General features: G+C 46.1%; 2 protein-coding genes across 3 annotated transcripts in view; one reads left to right on the plus strand and one right to left on the minus strand.

Moving 5' to 3' along the window:
* The window catches only part of ddah1 (dimethylarginine dimethylaminohydrolase 1), a 41,651-nt gene extending 36,978 nt beyond the window's left edge, over positions 1-4,673 (minus strand). Inside the window, exons 1-2 of one of the 2 annotated variants that reach the window (XM_057038995.1) lie at positions 4,472-4,673; positions 4,024-4,403 (exon numbers count right to left, since the gene is read on the minus strand). In XM_057038995.1, the coding sequence (XP_056894975.1) occupies positions 4,024-4,317 (294 nt within the window). In that variant the 5' untranslated portion in view covers positions 4,318-4,403; positions 4,472-4,673. The remainder of the gene's footprint in view (positions 1-4,023; positions 4,404-4,471) is intronic. The other variant, XM_057038994.1, reaches the window with a different exon arrangement.
* Positions 4,674-9,454: 4,781 nt separating this feature from the next.
* ccn1 (cellular communication network factor 1) lies at positions 9,455-12,205 on the plus strand. The gene is made up of 5 exons (XM_057038991.1): positions 9,455-9,758; positions 9,931-10,153; positions 10,407-10,751; positions 10,858-11,060; positions 11,179-12,205. The coding sequence occupies exons 1-5, from the start codon at positions 9,711-9,713 to the stop codon at positions 11,479-11,481; spliced, it is 1,122 nt and encodes a 373-aa protein (XP_056894971.1). The 5' UTR covers positions 9,455-9,710; the 3' UTR covers positions 11,482-12,205.
* Positions 12,206-16,125: the final 3,920 nt, after the last annotated feature.

Raw genomic sequence — 16,125 nt, forward strand, 5'->3', positions numbered from 1 at the left:
GAAATGGATTTGCAGCAAACTTGAAAGTAACAGCTGTAGAAACAGATAAGGTCACTGCTTGTGTCTATCCCATGACGGACACAAGCAGTGACATTCAACAGAGGGACATACGCCAACGCTAGCTTTTAATTCAGCTTAGCTGGCTAATAAAGGCAAATGGCAATGGCAGAGAACATTACATTATCATTCAGACAGAAGAAAAAACACAGGAATATTTATTTAGAGGATGCTCTGAATTGTCTGAGTGCTCCTAATTTAATTATATGGCTTTTTTTATTTGATAAAAGCTGCTCTATTGAATGCACCAGGTTTTTTTTTTTAAATTTAAATATATTGTTTTAAAGGAAGCAGGGATGTAAAAAGAGCCATAATTCTTCAGCCTGTGTATAAGCTCAGAGGGAACAAACCTTGTCCCCTATATCAAAACTGTAATGATTAACGTGAAACCACTGTTAATGTAGATCAGGGATGGACAATCCAATCCTACCAGAGTCGTGAGCCACCCAGGTTTTCCTTTCTACCAGCTAGTCAACCACTTCACTCATAATCCAGAGAGCTCACAGACAGAAAAAATAATTAAGATATCGGGTTTACTGCTCAATCATAGTGGAATGCAAAGGTCTTATTTCATCTTTGTTGCCGGTTTCTAGCGCAGCTGTGTTTACAGTTGCGCCGGAAGTTCCTGCTATAGTCAAACTACGTGAATCTAGTGGTTTATCCAAGGGAATGCAGATGCAACATTTTAGAAAGGACTTCAAAATGTAGTACGTTATTCTAAGATGCTTAAGAATCCACAGGAAAGTGAATGAGAGGGAGGATGTGAGTGTTACAAATGAACACGCCAGACAAGGAACCAGACAGACAAACAGTGAGCGGAAGGGCAGGCTAACTGTGCTAGGAATGTGACAAGCAGTCGGTACTGCACAGTGACCCCGGTCCACATGCTACTTGGCAGGCTCCAGGTGTCTCAGCCTCCTCCAATGTTCACACACGGATGTGAAGGCTCCCTGAAGGAAACCAGGTTGGTTCTGTTGGGGAATTCATATAATAGGGGAAGGCGGGGACAGAATCTGCATCTGCAGGCTGTCTAGTCAAAGCAGGGCTTCTGTACACTCTGGTGTTAATTTGGGGGCCAGTACAGAAGACAGGAGCAAAAAGGGGCCCACATGGTTATAAACCATGAGGACTGAACCTAAATATTACGTCTATAAAAACATGACCTAAATACAATGTCTGTGAAACAGAATTTTCCACCCGTCCCCAAACCTGAATCGACACCTGAACCTTTTACACTTGTTATGACAGATTTTTAGCACTTTTCAATGACTATCATTTTCCAGTCTTGGACAGCTTAACTGGCAGTACCGCGTGAACAGCAACATCCCATAATTAACGCAAATAAAGTCACGACAGAGGCCTAAAAAGGGTTAGAGTCAAATGAGAATGAGAATCAGAAAACAGAGCACAAAGAGCTTTTCTTGTGGTTTTAGCTGTTCTTTTTTCCAAGAATCACGGGCGCAAAAGCACGTAAACACACACGCCACATTTATGTATACGTGTTTGCTTTCCCTGGCGCCTTAACGGCCTGGTTTGACATAGAAGCAGACTGAGAAGTGGCGTGTAATGAATTAATAAGCATTGCTGAGTAAATGATTGTGCTACCTTGACCACACAGGGACAAGTGTTTGGACACGTTCCCTCACCGGCTTCCCAGCAATGATCCCAACAGCCACTTATGTAACCTGCAGCGCTCCTAACTCTGACTCTGACTCTATATTGGCTGCGGAAACTCATTTATCTCAAGCAGGGTTGCACCAAGGTTGTTCGTTCAACAAGTTAATCCATCTTTTTATGCTGTAATGATGCAAAACAACTTTTACGCAGCCTTGCATCATGGGACCTGTCAAAGACAGAAAAGTAGATGCAGAGTTGGGGTTTTTTCATGAAAGGTGTGTTAAAGAGCGGTGATGAGAATGTGAACAAACGGAGTCTGAATGATCAACAAACAGCCTTCACAAGTCTGTCAGGATTAAAACGGTGAAGAAAACGTCTGCAGATTGACATCAACGGGATCTATGGTTTGGACACCATGACCATTCAGCATGAACAACGCTGAGCTCAAGCTGTTATTATACGAAGAGTACGAAATAAAATTAAAGCTGTGGCTGTTGAGGATTATTTAAAGAGACACTAAAAAGGTTCCTCAACCCAGAAAGTTGTTTTCTGGACTCATGTGTCGACAGGATAACGACTCTCCGCGGCTCCACCAGCACAAAAGGGATGAACACAATTCACGAAACACAGCAAGGCGGCTGATGCTACATCAGCTCTCGGTATAATGGTGAAGCCACAAGGACTCCAAGAAATTGTTTCCCTACAGAAAACCAAATTCATCTGTCAGACAAAAACTTTAAAAGATATTTAGAACATGGATAGATCCAGTCCCCGAGCGCTGGATTCAAGCCGGGTTTTCCATCCTACAGGTTGACAACGCGTTCACCTGGGGTTCCGCTTCCCTTGGTGAGAGCAGTTCCTGAGGAAGAGTCAGGGATCAAGAAGTTGAGCCAAGTCACATGAAAAACGTCCCCAGTAGAATAAAGAAATGCACAGGATTCCTCACGTTACAGCAGCATTTTGGAAACAAGCAAATAGATTGGGACCGTGGCCAGCCGTGCAGTGAGCGGGAAAGTCATTTCCTGATTGCATTTCTTTAATCTTTTTTGGTTGCAAAACAGTCACTGAGTCACTCGGGATGTCTGCTGATTCATGGGAATAAAGGCAGATTTTCAACAGCACGGGGCGGCGCTGGCGGTGGCGGAGGCTCATCTACATTCAACGTCTGATTCCGACAATCACCCATAACGGCTCGTTCTCCAGAGACCGGCAGATGGTGATTATTGGTGATGGCGCGCACGAGGAACACTCCGAAATGACAGAACACGTGCAAGTGAAGCAGCACACTGATCCGCCAGGTACTTATATTGACTACAGGAGGTGCGTGATGGCGTGCTTGTAGTTCATGGATGCCAACGTTTTGGTTTTTTGGCAGAGTGCAGCTACAAGAAGAGGGAAAAGTGCAGGCATTGCCCCAAATGAGCAGTCCCACAATCTGCTTCCTGCCATCCAACCATTCCCCATGAGTCAACTATAAAGAGAGAAATCTCATGATTTTAATGTGAGGCAATGGTCTGGCTGGGCGCCGCGCATACAAATGTAACCTGTGCCACGCAATGCATTAATTAATGCAATATGGTGGCTGAAGGCAACAGCTCTGAGCTGTGCAATCAATACCCCTGCTGCCAGGGAGGCTGTGTGGGGGCTGTTAGGACCAGTGAGCCGAGGAAAGTGACTCTGATGCAAAATGACAGGTGCTTTGACACAAGCCATCCCACCATTTACCTCATTGTAATACTCTCCCTTTCATAGTCTCTCAAACACTGTCGTTATTAGCAACCAGCCCCCCTCCTAATATGGATCGACTGCTAACATGCAAAAGTCTGACTTTCATCAGTCTTCTTAGGTGCTAAGATGATTTCGTCATTTCGTTCACAATCCCAATCAAGCCGTTTTGAAGATCACAAGTAATCAAATACAAACAGGTCTGGAACTGACAGTTTGCCACTGCAGCCTTTACAAGCTCTTCACTCAAACTCGTTTTCAAAGTATGATGTTTGTCAACTGGGCGTTGCCTCATCTGATCGCATCTCTGTGGTGCGCACCATATGTCATTTGACACATGTGGCGGTCAAATGGCCTCTTCAGAACTTCAGTGCGCAACTGCACACGTTGGAGTTAAGCATCTTCATTGCAAAGCGAAGCAAAAATGTAGTTTTGACAAGAAAAGCCCTTTAGGTTTTATCTCTGTTAATTGCTCTCAGGATTCCCTCGTGTTATGATGTTATGTGAACCTGCGCGCACTGGTGCTGGATGAGCACAATCTGCGTGAGCCTCCACTCCAATTTCACATTAAAGCTGCTTTTTTCCTGTTTTTGATTTGATGCAAACACACGGACTCCTCCATACCTCTCCTCTCCTGCTCTCTGCCCCGGGTCTGGTGATCAGCGCGGTGTCACCGCACGCCACCGCTGCGTCCTCCACGAACACGCAGTCCGGGAACGACTCGTCCGCGGGGAGCTCCACCACGTCCAGCCCGAGCCTCGTCCTCAGGATGTCGACGTACTCCCTATGGTCCTTCCGCGCCCCGTCCAGGTCCACCTCTGCCTGGGTCATCCGGAGCGCATCCTTGGCCAGGGACGCGGGGATTCCTCGGACAACAGCGTGGGTGTAGTGACCAAATCCTGCCATCAAACCAGCCATGTTCTGCTTTCCTTGCACTTCGTTACGACGCGCAATTCAGAGACGATGGGTAGAAATAAATCGAATAATCCCCACCTGCTAATTTGCTGAGAGACAATTTGTTGTTAGTTTGAATCTTTATTGATAGTTGTCTGCAGGACTCGGTGTCACTCACCCCTGCTCGTTCACTGCCAGGCGACGGCGCGTCGACGATGACGCGCGCTGATCGTCACGTGTTAAGCCTAGTGTAGAGCTCCATGTGACAGCCAGTAAACTGCAGTTACAGTTCAAAGTTTCACTTTCACTGCACATCCCAGGTACTGTATGTTATGTTGCAGACAGTCTGCACACGACTGGGACACACGTCGATCCTCTTTTCACTATATCATGCAGGACTCTGTATAGAATCAGAATCAGAATCAGATTTATTGCCATTGTTCATGTAATACACAGTATTACACAAGCTAGGAATTTGTCTTGGTGTGACGCTGCGACATTCAACATAAAGAAGACAACACTAGAATAAGATAAATAAAATAAGACATACATATAAATAGTAAGAAATAGTGCAGGTCAATGCAAAGAACACCCATGCTTTACGTGTTTAGGACAAGAACATAAGAAATAAAGTATTTTTAATCTCTTTCTGTGCATCTTACTTCTTATATTCAACCATGTATATGGCAAGTAACACCATCTGTGATTAAAATAAAACATGAATATGAAAATCTTGTTTGAAATCTATTCGACTGTTCATTATTTGATCCCGTTCTTTGACTGGTGATTGGAATGGCTCTGTATTTGAACCACTCACCTTCAATAGAGCAACTGTTTTCAAAAATATGAATGAAATGCTGTTTGGCTCATTTTTCCCCCCAGATGGGTAATTTGTGATAATTGTTTGTAGACTGATGACAGAAACTGTTGGGTTTATTTTATTTTATTCTGCAAAATGTGCCCATGTAAAAAAAAAAAGACCTTCTATTATTGTCAGACTTTATGTGAGGCTGCAGAAAGAGATTACAAGGTCACGTCTTTGAACATAAACTTGAGAGTTTAAGAGAGATACCTGGAGCTGCTTGACTTTGAAGCGCAGCATTAAAACAGTGTGTCTATTAAGAGTGAGGGAGGGAATTATATTCCCTGTGGTGCCATCTGAGGAAGCCTCTGGGCCTGGGGAAGCTGCCTAAATGGATGGAATGCTTCTTCAGACAACCCAGATGCACATTCTTCCACTGCGGGACTTCAGTTTGTCTTTTCTTGTTCCAAATTCACTCAATTATCCCTGACTGCTCCATACATTCCAGGACATTGCAGGAGCTCCACGTTCCCATTTTCCACTCCAGCTAGGATCACCAACCACGACCGACCCAACCTAACATCTGCCCCCCCAGCAAGAAACCCCCACCACTCCGCCTACTAATCATTCCTCTTTGTGGATATGCACGGGCCAAGAAAAGACCCTCTTTCTATTTTTCTCTCCGCACTGGAATTTGGGTTACTTCAGATGAAGGAAGCCCCGATTCTCCAGAAACACCTGGCGGGTACATTGTGCAGCTATTCAAAAAATGAGGGAAAGGAGACACAATCCTCCACCTGCAGATGAAGCCGCACAAAAAGTCGAATCTCTTATTTGTCTGGTATGATTGGACTCCAGATGAGATCCAGCAGAGATCTAAAGTGTCACGGCATGATTACACAGGTGCGCCCAGCGAATGAAACTTTAAGCTTTCTGGCACATTTTTCAGTCCAATTACCACAGAAAATAGTCAAGCAAAACAGGATCTTTTGTAATTTGGAGCACTTGGTGTTTCAGCGGAAAGTCTGGGGTACATTATAGAAGCGTAGTAAAAGACTCAAATCCACAAACTGTTCAAAGAGGAGTTTTTATTTCTTATGACTGTAATCCAAATGATATAAAAGGAGGGACAATGCGCCACCACTTTCTCGTGCTTTGCTAGCATGCTCCAAATGTCTTGTGCAATCCAAAGATGGTTCACTGACACAGGTTCACAGTTATTTGGCTGCAAGGGTTTCCTCTACCGAGAAGCTGGATCTCTTTCATTTAAACCCCTTTTTGACTCAAGACAGGGTTGCAAAGAATGGTTTCTGATTATTTCTTTCAAAATCTAACCGAGACTCGCTGTCTCCCCCGCTTACACTTGAACTTCACACCTCAACAGCTGCCGGGAGTCAAAAGCATATCAACTTAACATACTAAAAATAGAATATACGCTGGCTGCATACTTTACTCCCCCATTTTTCACCTCATTGCTGAAGCTAGCATGTGTTGATTATACTCAAACATTGAATATGGAGATTGAGAGCTTTATCTTAACACAAACCCATCTTGTTCAGTCCATCTTACATTCAGTGCAGGTAATCTATGTCAGATAAGATCACTAAATACCTTATTATCGACATATTTTTGCAGAACTGCCGGCAGAGCATGTTACGTCATTTGGGATTAAACAAAAGCAGCGAGAAGTACAAGTTGTGCCTTACACTATCATAATAAATAATGAGGAATTAGTGGAAAAATGAAAGAAACAAGGTTACGGAGCACACATAGTTCTTTTCAAGGATTTTCCATTGAATTCTGCCAAGATGTTGTCAGAGCAAGATTGGCCAAACGTGCTGATGAAGGTGGGGATGCACCTTCTCAGCAGAAACCTGGGGAAAAGCGGCAAGCACACAACAATCCACAGCTTCCCGTTTCTCCAGCCTCCCAAATTATGGCTGTCCCTGCCTGCATTCGTACGAGAATAATTCATAACTCAGAGGACTTCTGCAAGTTGACACGGAAAGGAAGTGCTGCTAGTACATACTGCATACCAGTCCTGACTCCTGACATTTATCTTGAATATACCACAGTGGAATCCTTTTTTCAAACATGTCATGCTGTCCTGTACTGTTCCATCTGTCACTCAGATGTGCAGGAGGAGGCTGAAGGCTGCTTACCACAGACTTCCTGCGAACAAATCTGTTTCTTCATCTGTGAGGGCTCCTGGTGGGATCTGACAATGGGTTTCCATTACACTGAGCCACAACACAGTAGAAAATCTGCCAGACGTTAGTGAAGAGTGAAATCACTCCACTGGAGACTGTGCTGCTCCCCTGATAGCTGCGCTACAGAACGCTGAGCATAATCCAATGATAAGAACGAGAGCGAGTAAGAGACCGTCCCCGAATATCTGTGGCACTGCTCTCTATATGTGTTGGGGGCTCACAGACAGCCTTCGTGGAAAATATTATGGGAGCTCAATTGTAGCACAGAGACGCATGTCCAGCATTTGGAATGTTTCCTGCACTGAAAGGGCAACCATGGAATGAAGATTACCGTAATGTAATTCTCCACTGACGCACAATGACAACAAAGTTTCCGACTGCCATAACAGTGGAGCGGATGCACACAAGTACACAGTAGACTGACGGAGTAACTGCGCATAAAAATGAGAGGGGAGGGGTAACAAAGTCCACTGAATGTAAACACGAGTGGCAGAAACGTTGTCTTATTCTTGAAATGGTTAAACAGGCGGCTCCACCATGTTGCATAAATGCAAAACACTGCTTGCAGCCACTAATATGCAGATGGAGGCACCTGGAAGTGAGAGAGAACCAGAATTTGCATTCTTTTTTGTTATGTCGGTTGTGTAGAACTTTGTGTTTCCAATGCTGCAAATCATATCATGACTCCAAGAAGTGTTTTGGCTTCCGGCTCCTAGATAGCTAGACAGATCAAGAGGACCGCAATACATGATTGGGATTATTTATAGAAGACATTTGACAGACAGATGCTGTAGAAAGCTGATTGAAAGCCAGTGGAATGACAGCGGAAAACCACATTAGTGTATGGACAAACAGCACAAACACAGGAAATAAACACCAGAAAGCACACGTGCTCGCCAGACACGCCCCCTGAATAAATAACCCTGCGTCTAAATCCGCAGGAGGGGCTCCTTGGACCCATTCAGACATCTAGATGCATGTAAAACACAGACTCGGCAGAGGACACAGTATAAACTCACCGGAGAGGGTTCCCTGCAGCCTCCCGAGTGCTGCTCTGTCAGTACTGTCTTAACCAGGGCAGAGAACACAGGGGAGAGAGAAACTTTCCATCCTCATGTTCTCTGGAATCTGCTGCGCCTTTTGCGCACGAACTAATTTGCGTGGAGGGTATTTAATTAGATCAACCTGATGTAGACGGGCAAAGAAAATACCCAAATGTTTTTCCCTCGCCGACAGCCCTTGCGGAAAACTGGATCACTTCACTTACCTACCTTAGCCACCAACCCCCCCACCCCCAAAATACACACACACGCACCCAACCCCTGAACCGTGATGGACAGGTTGCGTGAAAACTCAACTTGCCTCAAGGAATGAACGCGAAGGAATTTCCCTGCACGAAGAACATATTTAACAATCCTTTAAGCTGGCAGGAATGCTTTGTGGTCTGCTGGCCAAAGGGAGAGAAATATGTTAATAATGTAGGCTACTGCCCTACCAAATATGGCAATATTGTTACGTCTGAGCTCTGGTGCGCATCTGGAAACGCTTAGTTCTCCCGAATAAAGGCACTGGAGAGCCAGAAATAGACACTGTTAGACGTATTTCTGCACACACCTTTACGCGCACAGAGAAAAACTTAGAGCTATTTTAAAAGTGGCCACTGCGACATCATAAAAAAAACACACGGAGTTTTGAGCGACACGTTAATAAATAACAACATACAACTACAAAAACATGAACACGACATAAGAGGGATTCGTGGGATTTGTTGCGATTTTCGGGGCGTCATTTTAAATGTTTATAATAAAAGGATTCCGGTGTTTTTAAACTCTTGACCTGACATTTTGCGCCGATACGAGACGCTCATAAAGGTCCGATTGTACGATCAAATCACGGAAAGGTCAGAACATGGCGAGTGCGCGCACGGATACAGTGCCCCCGACTTCTCCGCTAAAGTCCGGCGAACTGGTGTGCGCCTCGGGCAGAGGGAGAAATGAAAGCAGGATAAACAAGGAGGGAAAAATGTGAGACGGAAAAGTGTGTTCAGATGGGATTCAGGAGGGGGAAAATCCATTTGAGACAGAAAAAAGAGAAGGTTTAGACAGGGTGGAGCTTAGGACTTGGATGGAAAATGCGCCGAGAAACATTCCTGGCATAGTTTGGGAACAGTTCAGCAGGCAGCCCGGGGACGACGTCAGCTCCCACCACCGTATATAAGTCCAGAGGTGGCCGGAGCTCAGCAGACTGCAACTGCACAACAGAGAGCTTCTTCTCCTCCAAAGGAGCCTCTATCACCAGAGATAGCCGCAAACGGAGAGTGAGGGAACAGTAAGGACTCCTCCGCCGACCGAACTGTTATAAACCTGGGATTCCTCTTGAAAAACGCCGGCGACCATTTATCCAAGATGCTGATGATTACTATTGCCGTTCTCTTCCTCGGAAGCCTCAACGTGGTGAGTTTTTCTCTCTCTCCATAGAAAGGAAGTGATCGGGAATTTAGATTATCGCTCGAAAACGAAAACGTTTGGGTCGATTGTGTGACGAGCTGAGAGGTTTAGTTTCGGGGAAGTCGATGTGGCATTCGGTGAGTTCACTCGTTAATATTTTGTATTGTTGGCCGTGCAGGTCCTCTCCTCCTCCTGCCCAGCCATGTGTGAATGCCCGCTGGAGATGCCCAAGTGCGCACCCGGCGTCAGCGTCGTCCTGGACGGCTGCGGCTGCTGCAAAGTTTGCGCCAGGCAGCTGAATGAGGACTGCAGCCTGACAGAGCCTTGTGACCACACTAAAGGGCTGGAGTGCAACTTCGGGGCCAGTTTTGCTGGTGCTTCTACTCGTGGCATCTGCCGAGGTATGTTTAAAGATCATTCAGCTGTAAATATGCTTGTTTTACTCTTAGAACCCTAAAAAGTCAGTAAAAATGAATAAGCATGGACACCTGTGTGATTCGGAACGCAGATTTTAAAACAACCTAGAGTGGCAGAGAAAAAGGCTCCTCTGGTGGCCTGAAGAATTTCCAGTTACCTGGCAGCCATGTGATGTGTTCAGCAGCAGAGCAGGAAAGAATAACATTCCTTTCCTCCTGTTTTTCTCTCCTGCTGCAGCCAAGTCGGAGGGCAGACCCTGCGAGTACAACAGCAGGATCTACCAGAACGGGGAGAGCTTCCAGCCCAACTGTAAACACCAGTGCACATGCATCGACGGTGCGGTGGGATGTGTCCCGCTGTGCCCGCAGGAACTCTCCCTGCCCAACCTGGGCTGTGCAAACCCACGATTGGTTAAAGTGGCGGGCCAGTGCTGCGAGGAGTGGGTGTGCGACGATGGCAAGCAGACAGACATCCTGGAAAGAATCTTTGGCAAAGACATGCTGACTGATGAGCTAGAGAGAGATCTCACCAACAAGAATGAGCTCATTTCCATTGTTAATGGGGGGCTCAAGTCTCTACCTGGTAAGAAAGTGTTTCTTTGTGGAAATTCAATGTTGCTGAATGAGCACCTACAAGACTGTGAAAATATTAGGGATACTAATGACGGTTATGTCTTCTGCAACTGCAGCATTCAGACCACAGCCTGAAGTTCAGCTGTTTGACAACCACAAATGCATCGTCCAAACCACGCCCTGGTCTCAGTGCTCCAAGAGCTGTGGGACTGGCATCTCCACCAGAGTCACCAACCACAACAGCGAGTGCAAGCTGGTCAAGGAGACACGGATCTGTGAAGTGCGCCCATGCACCCAGTCGCCCTACTCCAGTCTGAAGGTAAGCTTGTCTCGCGTTTCCTCCGGTGATGTGGCAAAAGCAGACGTGATGCGGAACACGCATTCCTTCTGGGCCCGAACACGTGGTTGATCCCAATCTCGTCTTTCTTCCTGTGTAGAAAGGAAAGAAGTGCAGCAGAACCAAGAAGTCCAGCCAGCCAGTGAAGTTCACCTACGCCGGCTGCTCCAGCTTGAAGAAGTACAGGCCCAAGTACTGCGGCGCCTGCGTGGACGGCCGCTGCTGCAGCCCTCACGTCACCAGAACCATCCGCGTCAAGTTCCGCTGCGAGGACGGTGAGACCTTCAACAAGAACATCATGATGATCGAGTCCTGCAAGTGCACCTACAACTGCCCGCATGTCAACGAAGCCTCCTACCCCTTCTACCGCCTCTCCAACGACATCCACAAGTTCAGAGACTAACCGGCGACGGAACGCACACCCGCCTCAGAGAGCGAAAGGCGTCATCTGTAGTACGGGCAGCCAATGGCGATCTGGACGAATGCAGGGGTGTAAATAATAGACTCCCATTCAACTACCGGCTTCTTGTTGTAACTAGATTCCCAAGGAATTGTGGGCTTACATCATGAGGACTTAATGAAGTGCACTGTTTGCTGTGGATACGTCAGCATTCTCATCTAAGAACTGCTTCATATTAATGGAGCATCCGGAGTAGCTTCGTTTATGGAGCAGGATGTAATTAATATTTGTAAATTCATGTTAGTCGCTGATATCAATTGACTGTGTATATTTTTGATCCTTTACATCAGACATGACACAGACTGTAGACTTGTGTGTGTATATGTAGATATGCACGCGTGCAACTTCAGTTAGCGGAACATCCTGTATCTTAAGAGCGAGACACCGAAATGTAACCTCTGGACTTGTCTGACAAGCGTGTGGTTTCATCCCTTCCTGACGTGGGCATTATTGTTCATGTTTTGTGGCAGCTATTGAACTCCCTTTGTGAAACAGACAAAGCGAAACATGTCAAAGGATGAATGAATGTTTTTATTGTTGTTATTAATATTATTTATCGAAAAATGTAGCTACTTTATTTGGATATTAAGTGTCATACTGGAATAAATTGTAAAAATGATTTAATTTTATATGCTACAAATAAAACTGATTTATTTATGAAATACGACGCTGGGGGAGTGGAGTCTGTTCAGACCCTTTCTGTGCTGCCGGCACCATCACTGAACCCATGCGAAGGGCCCCGAGGACGGTCTCATTCTGATTCTGAAGGCAAAAAACCCTCCAGTTTCCTGTTATATCATTCTGTAGACCCAACAGACTCTCAGACAAACAGTGAGCTGGGGCACTCAGTTCTTATATAACACAACCCTGGGGACTGTCTCTCCTGACTTTCTGTGCTCTGGGATGCCATTCTGCAGCAGCCAGGCTTGCTTTCATTTGATCTGGCTAAGCCAGATCCTTAACTGATTCTGACCGGGATGGGGGGGGGTCCGTGAGTAGCAATGAGTATGGGAGTATGCCAAGAATCTTAAGTGCTGCTCTGAATGGGCTGGGATTAGACACCATGCAAGGGGGACAATGACTATTATTGTATAAAATAGGCTGCATACAAAGAACGCATTCCCGGGAAAGGCTTTTCGGAACAGTGAGACCGAACTGACCTAATTCATTAGCAGCTGCCTTTAAAAGTAAATTAGTTGCATTGGCCTCAGTTGGCTCTTAAACTGCAGGGGTCTCCTAAACAGTTGTAAACAGCCCTGCTAAGTAGGGAGGGCTTAGGTCTTCCATCCAGGTTTCAGTTTAAGAGGCATTAAGAAATACTATTATGAGGTAGAATCCAGCGCGGGGCAGGAAACAGGGGCAACATAGTTGTTTCTGTGGTAACGCAGACTTCAAGTTCGGCTTAAAGGCTCCTGAAACTGTGCTGCTACTGTCCCACGTGACTCCCGCCCCTCTCATGGCTTCTGTTTACCTGAGTCATCCCGGAATTTTTTGGTCAGTTGGGTTCTTTTAAGCCAAAGTCCACAATTCAAAAGACCCGTGTCATAATGAAATGTATAATTAAAGAGACGCGGTAGGAAAAGAGTCCTGAAAGATGTCGTCTGCTCTGAGCAAGGATTCCTGCCGTCGGTGCAAATCCCCACAGTGGAGTTTAAACCGGGGTGGATGAAAGCAGAGCTCAGGGGCAACGGCAGGGGAAAGGGTTCTCTTTTTTTGATCCAGGTAGAGGGAGCGGCTCAGGAATGCAGCAGTGGCTCAGAAAGCAGACATCCTGATGGGCGGCAGATGTTGGAAAATATTTCGGTGCTACATGTTCACTTTAGCTGAGAAGATTTTCCAAACATACACAAACACTCCCGAGCCCACACTGGTGTCCACACAAGGTGCTTCATCTCCTTAAAAACAACTATAAAAACACGTCCATCTGAAACCTCGCCGCACTTCCACATAACATTCCTGAAAATTAGACTTAATCGAGTGTGTTTAATGAGACACTGAGCAGGACACGTTTGCTTTGAGAGAGCTGCATACCGCTCAGGATGTGCCCACTGAGCTTTTACAGATTGCTCACATGAAAGGCTCCTGCGGTTTGCCTAATCACAAAGATGTGTGGCTGCCCCTCGCAGCACAGCTTCCCGGTCCAAAAACATCCAGGGAGTCCTGTTCTCGCTCCTACTCCTCATGTTGTTTCCAACAGAGGAAAATTTCCATCACAGCCTTCGGAAAGCGCCAAGCGATCTCACTGTCATTTATCTTGTTAACGCAGCGCCGCAAACTCGGTTACGTAATGACACCTGCGCGTTATGTGAGCAGCCATTTTGGTCATCTGTAGCCTCCCTTTATAATATGGACACAAGCATCGCACTGAGGTTGGAACTCCCTCAGCTCTAAGCCTCACAGAACCCCCCGAGATCACACTTCTGTGGAATAAATCATGGTGTCACCACCAGAACGTAACAAACCTGTTAAAAGCATCACTCATACAAGCAGGCAAACAAGGCACACATGTGCCCCAGCAATTAAATCACTGACTACCTCATTCCCTGAGCCTAGGCTCTGTTTCTATGACCAATTCGTGAGCACTAAAGCTTCATCAAGCACGACGTAATGCTGTGCAAACAGGAGCTAACGAGATGGAGGGAGGCCATTAGAGCGTGCTGGAAGCTGCGGAGCGCTGATGTCAGGTATTTTACAGCCACTGTTCAAAAATAAAGGTTGGTGTTGACTCTTATAAGAAATGCTGGGGCAACAGGTACAGGAGGTTAGGAGTCCAGCGCCCCATGGAAACCTAGGGGCAGAAACTTGTTTTCGGTATCGCCCCCTTATGGCCAATATGGTGAACTGCATCACGTGGCTGAAGCGATCACACCTTGAACAAAAACACCCAAAAGGTACATAAATGTGTTGCCAAAGAAGTATTTATGAAGGAAAATCATGGGCAAATTCACAAAGCATCTGATTTTACATTTAACTGGATTATTTTACAGCATTTAAATGAAAGCAAAAGCAATGAAAACATAGCACCGGTAATAAAAGTTTTATTCAAAAAGAGAAGCTTGAGTGAGAGGTTAAAAAAAAATCTGCTTGCCAAACTCTGACAGGGTGACAGTGATGCAACCCCTCTAATACGCCCATCAGGTCACCATCTGCAATTGCACAAGTATAACTGATGAGCGGATTTAAGGGAAAATCAGAGGCGTCCCTCCCAGGCTGCTGGATTGTGGAGCCTGTCCCCAGAGGGCCAGAGGCTACTGCAGCGATTACGTGCTCGAACAATCTGAGCATTGATGGGAGAGGCAGCGCTGAGTCTTTGGGCGTCTTGAATCTCAGCCCAGTGGAGACAATATTGGGCCCAATAATCCTCCCAGGAGGCACGTACGCCCAGCATTTAAGCCGGTGTTGGCATCTGTTGTTCGGGCCATTGTTAAAGACAGGCGGAACGATGAGCTCACAGACCGACGCTCGAGCTCTACCGTCAGCGTAGGAGCGGCTCGCGTCTTCGTTTACGTAGTTCCAGTTTCCAGAAAGGGGATACGGGATGTCGTACCTGAGCACACCTCGCAAAGCTTGCTGCGAGTTCAGCCCATCGCCGAGAACACTGGGAACACATATTTAAGCCACAGCTCAACACGGGGCTCCACACCGGCCAACACAGCAGATCGGCTCTGACAAGAGGAATAAACGCTGATGATGGACCAAATGAAGTCGTAACACGGCAAAGATAAATTGACTTTAGCCCTGATGCATATCAAACATGCATGTTGAGGTTGTCAGCGAGAAGGATTTCTAAAAAAGCCAGGTGGGATATTTTATCTTTTTCAGCACATACTAGGCCCGTCCAATTGGAAATGTCATGAACACCTCCTCAGAGATGCTTCAACCTCAACTTTGTGTGTGTGTGAAGGATCACCAGACTCATCCTCCGCTTTGTTCTCAGAGACAAGCCGTCAGATTGACACGGCTGTTGTTCTCTGGTAAGAACCCTAGACAGCAGTGTTCAGCCAAGAGCTCATAAGCATCTCCAGAAGAGAGGAGAGTCCAGAAGCAATCCCAGAGCTTGGCTAACAGCGACATGCCTTGGTGGCCAGTTTTCCACAGGCTCAGATCTTCAGTGTTTCACTTCACTTCAGGTTTCACTTGTACCGTGACTTCCAAGAGTCGACTTGTTTTACTTCACGTGTACCGACACACTGTGTAGATTTAAACCTGCCATGAAGCATCTAAATTCATATCTGATGAGGAACCCAGGGACGCGTGTTTATTTAATCAGTTTGCGGTGGAACACTGTGGTGCGAGTATTGGGTCCTTGACCTTTAAGTCTGGTAATCAATGGCTGTCGACCAAGAACCACAATTTACCATTACAGACCCGATCCTTTCTAATTCATAGTGATTCTCTCATTCCTAAACATGGCTCTTTGGTGAGCTCAGACAGGACAAAGCAGCTATGATAGCAATATGTGAGTCAAAGGCAGGTGCACTGAAAGCAACTACAGCGTGATAAGCGGAGGCCGATATTAAAAGAACAACAGTCTGCAATGCAAGCTGTCGGACTGACACAACACAGACAAAAGGGAACGAGTGAATC

This window comes from Takifugu flavidus, chromosome 7, assembly GCF_003711565.1.
Source record: "Takifugu flavidus isolate HTHZ2018 chromosome 7, ASM371156v2, whole genome shotgun sequence".
NCBI classification, from domain to species: Eukaryota; Metazoa; Chordata; class Actinopteri; order Tetraodontiformes; family Tetraodontidae; genus Takifugu; species Takifugu flavidus.

Coding starts and splice junctions, on each gene's coding strand:
- ccn1 (XM_057038991.1), top strand. CDS start 9,711: ATGCTGATGATTACTATTGCCGTTCTCTTCCTCGGAAGCCTCAACGTG. Junction 10,154..10,406: donor TACTCGTGGCATCTGCCGAG/GTATGTTTAAAG, acceptor CTCCTGCTGCAG/CCAAGTCGGAGGGCAGACCC. Junction 11,061..11,178: donor CGCCCTACTCCAGTCTGAAG/GTAAGCTTGTCT, acceptor CTTCCTGTGTAG/AAAGGAAAGAAGTGCAGCAG.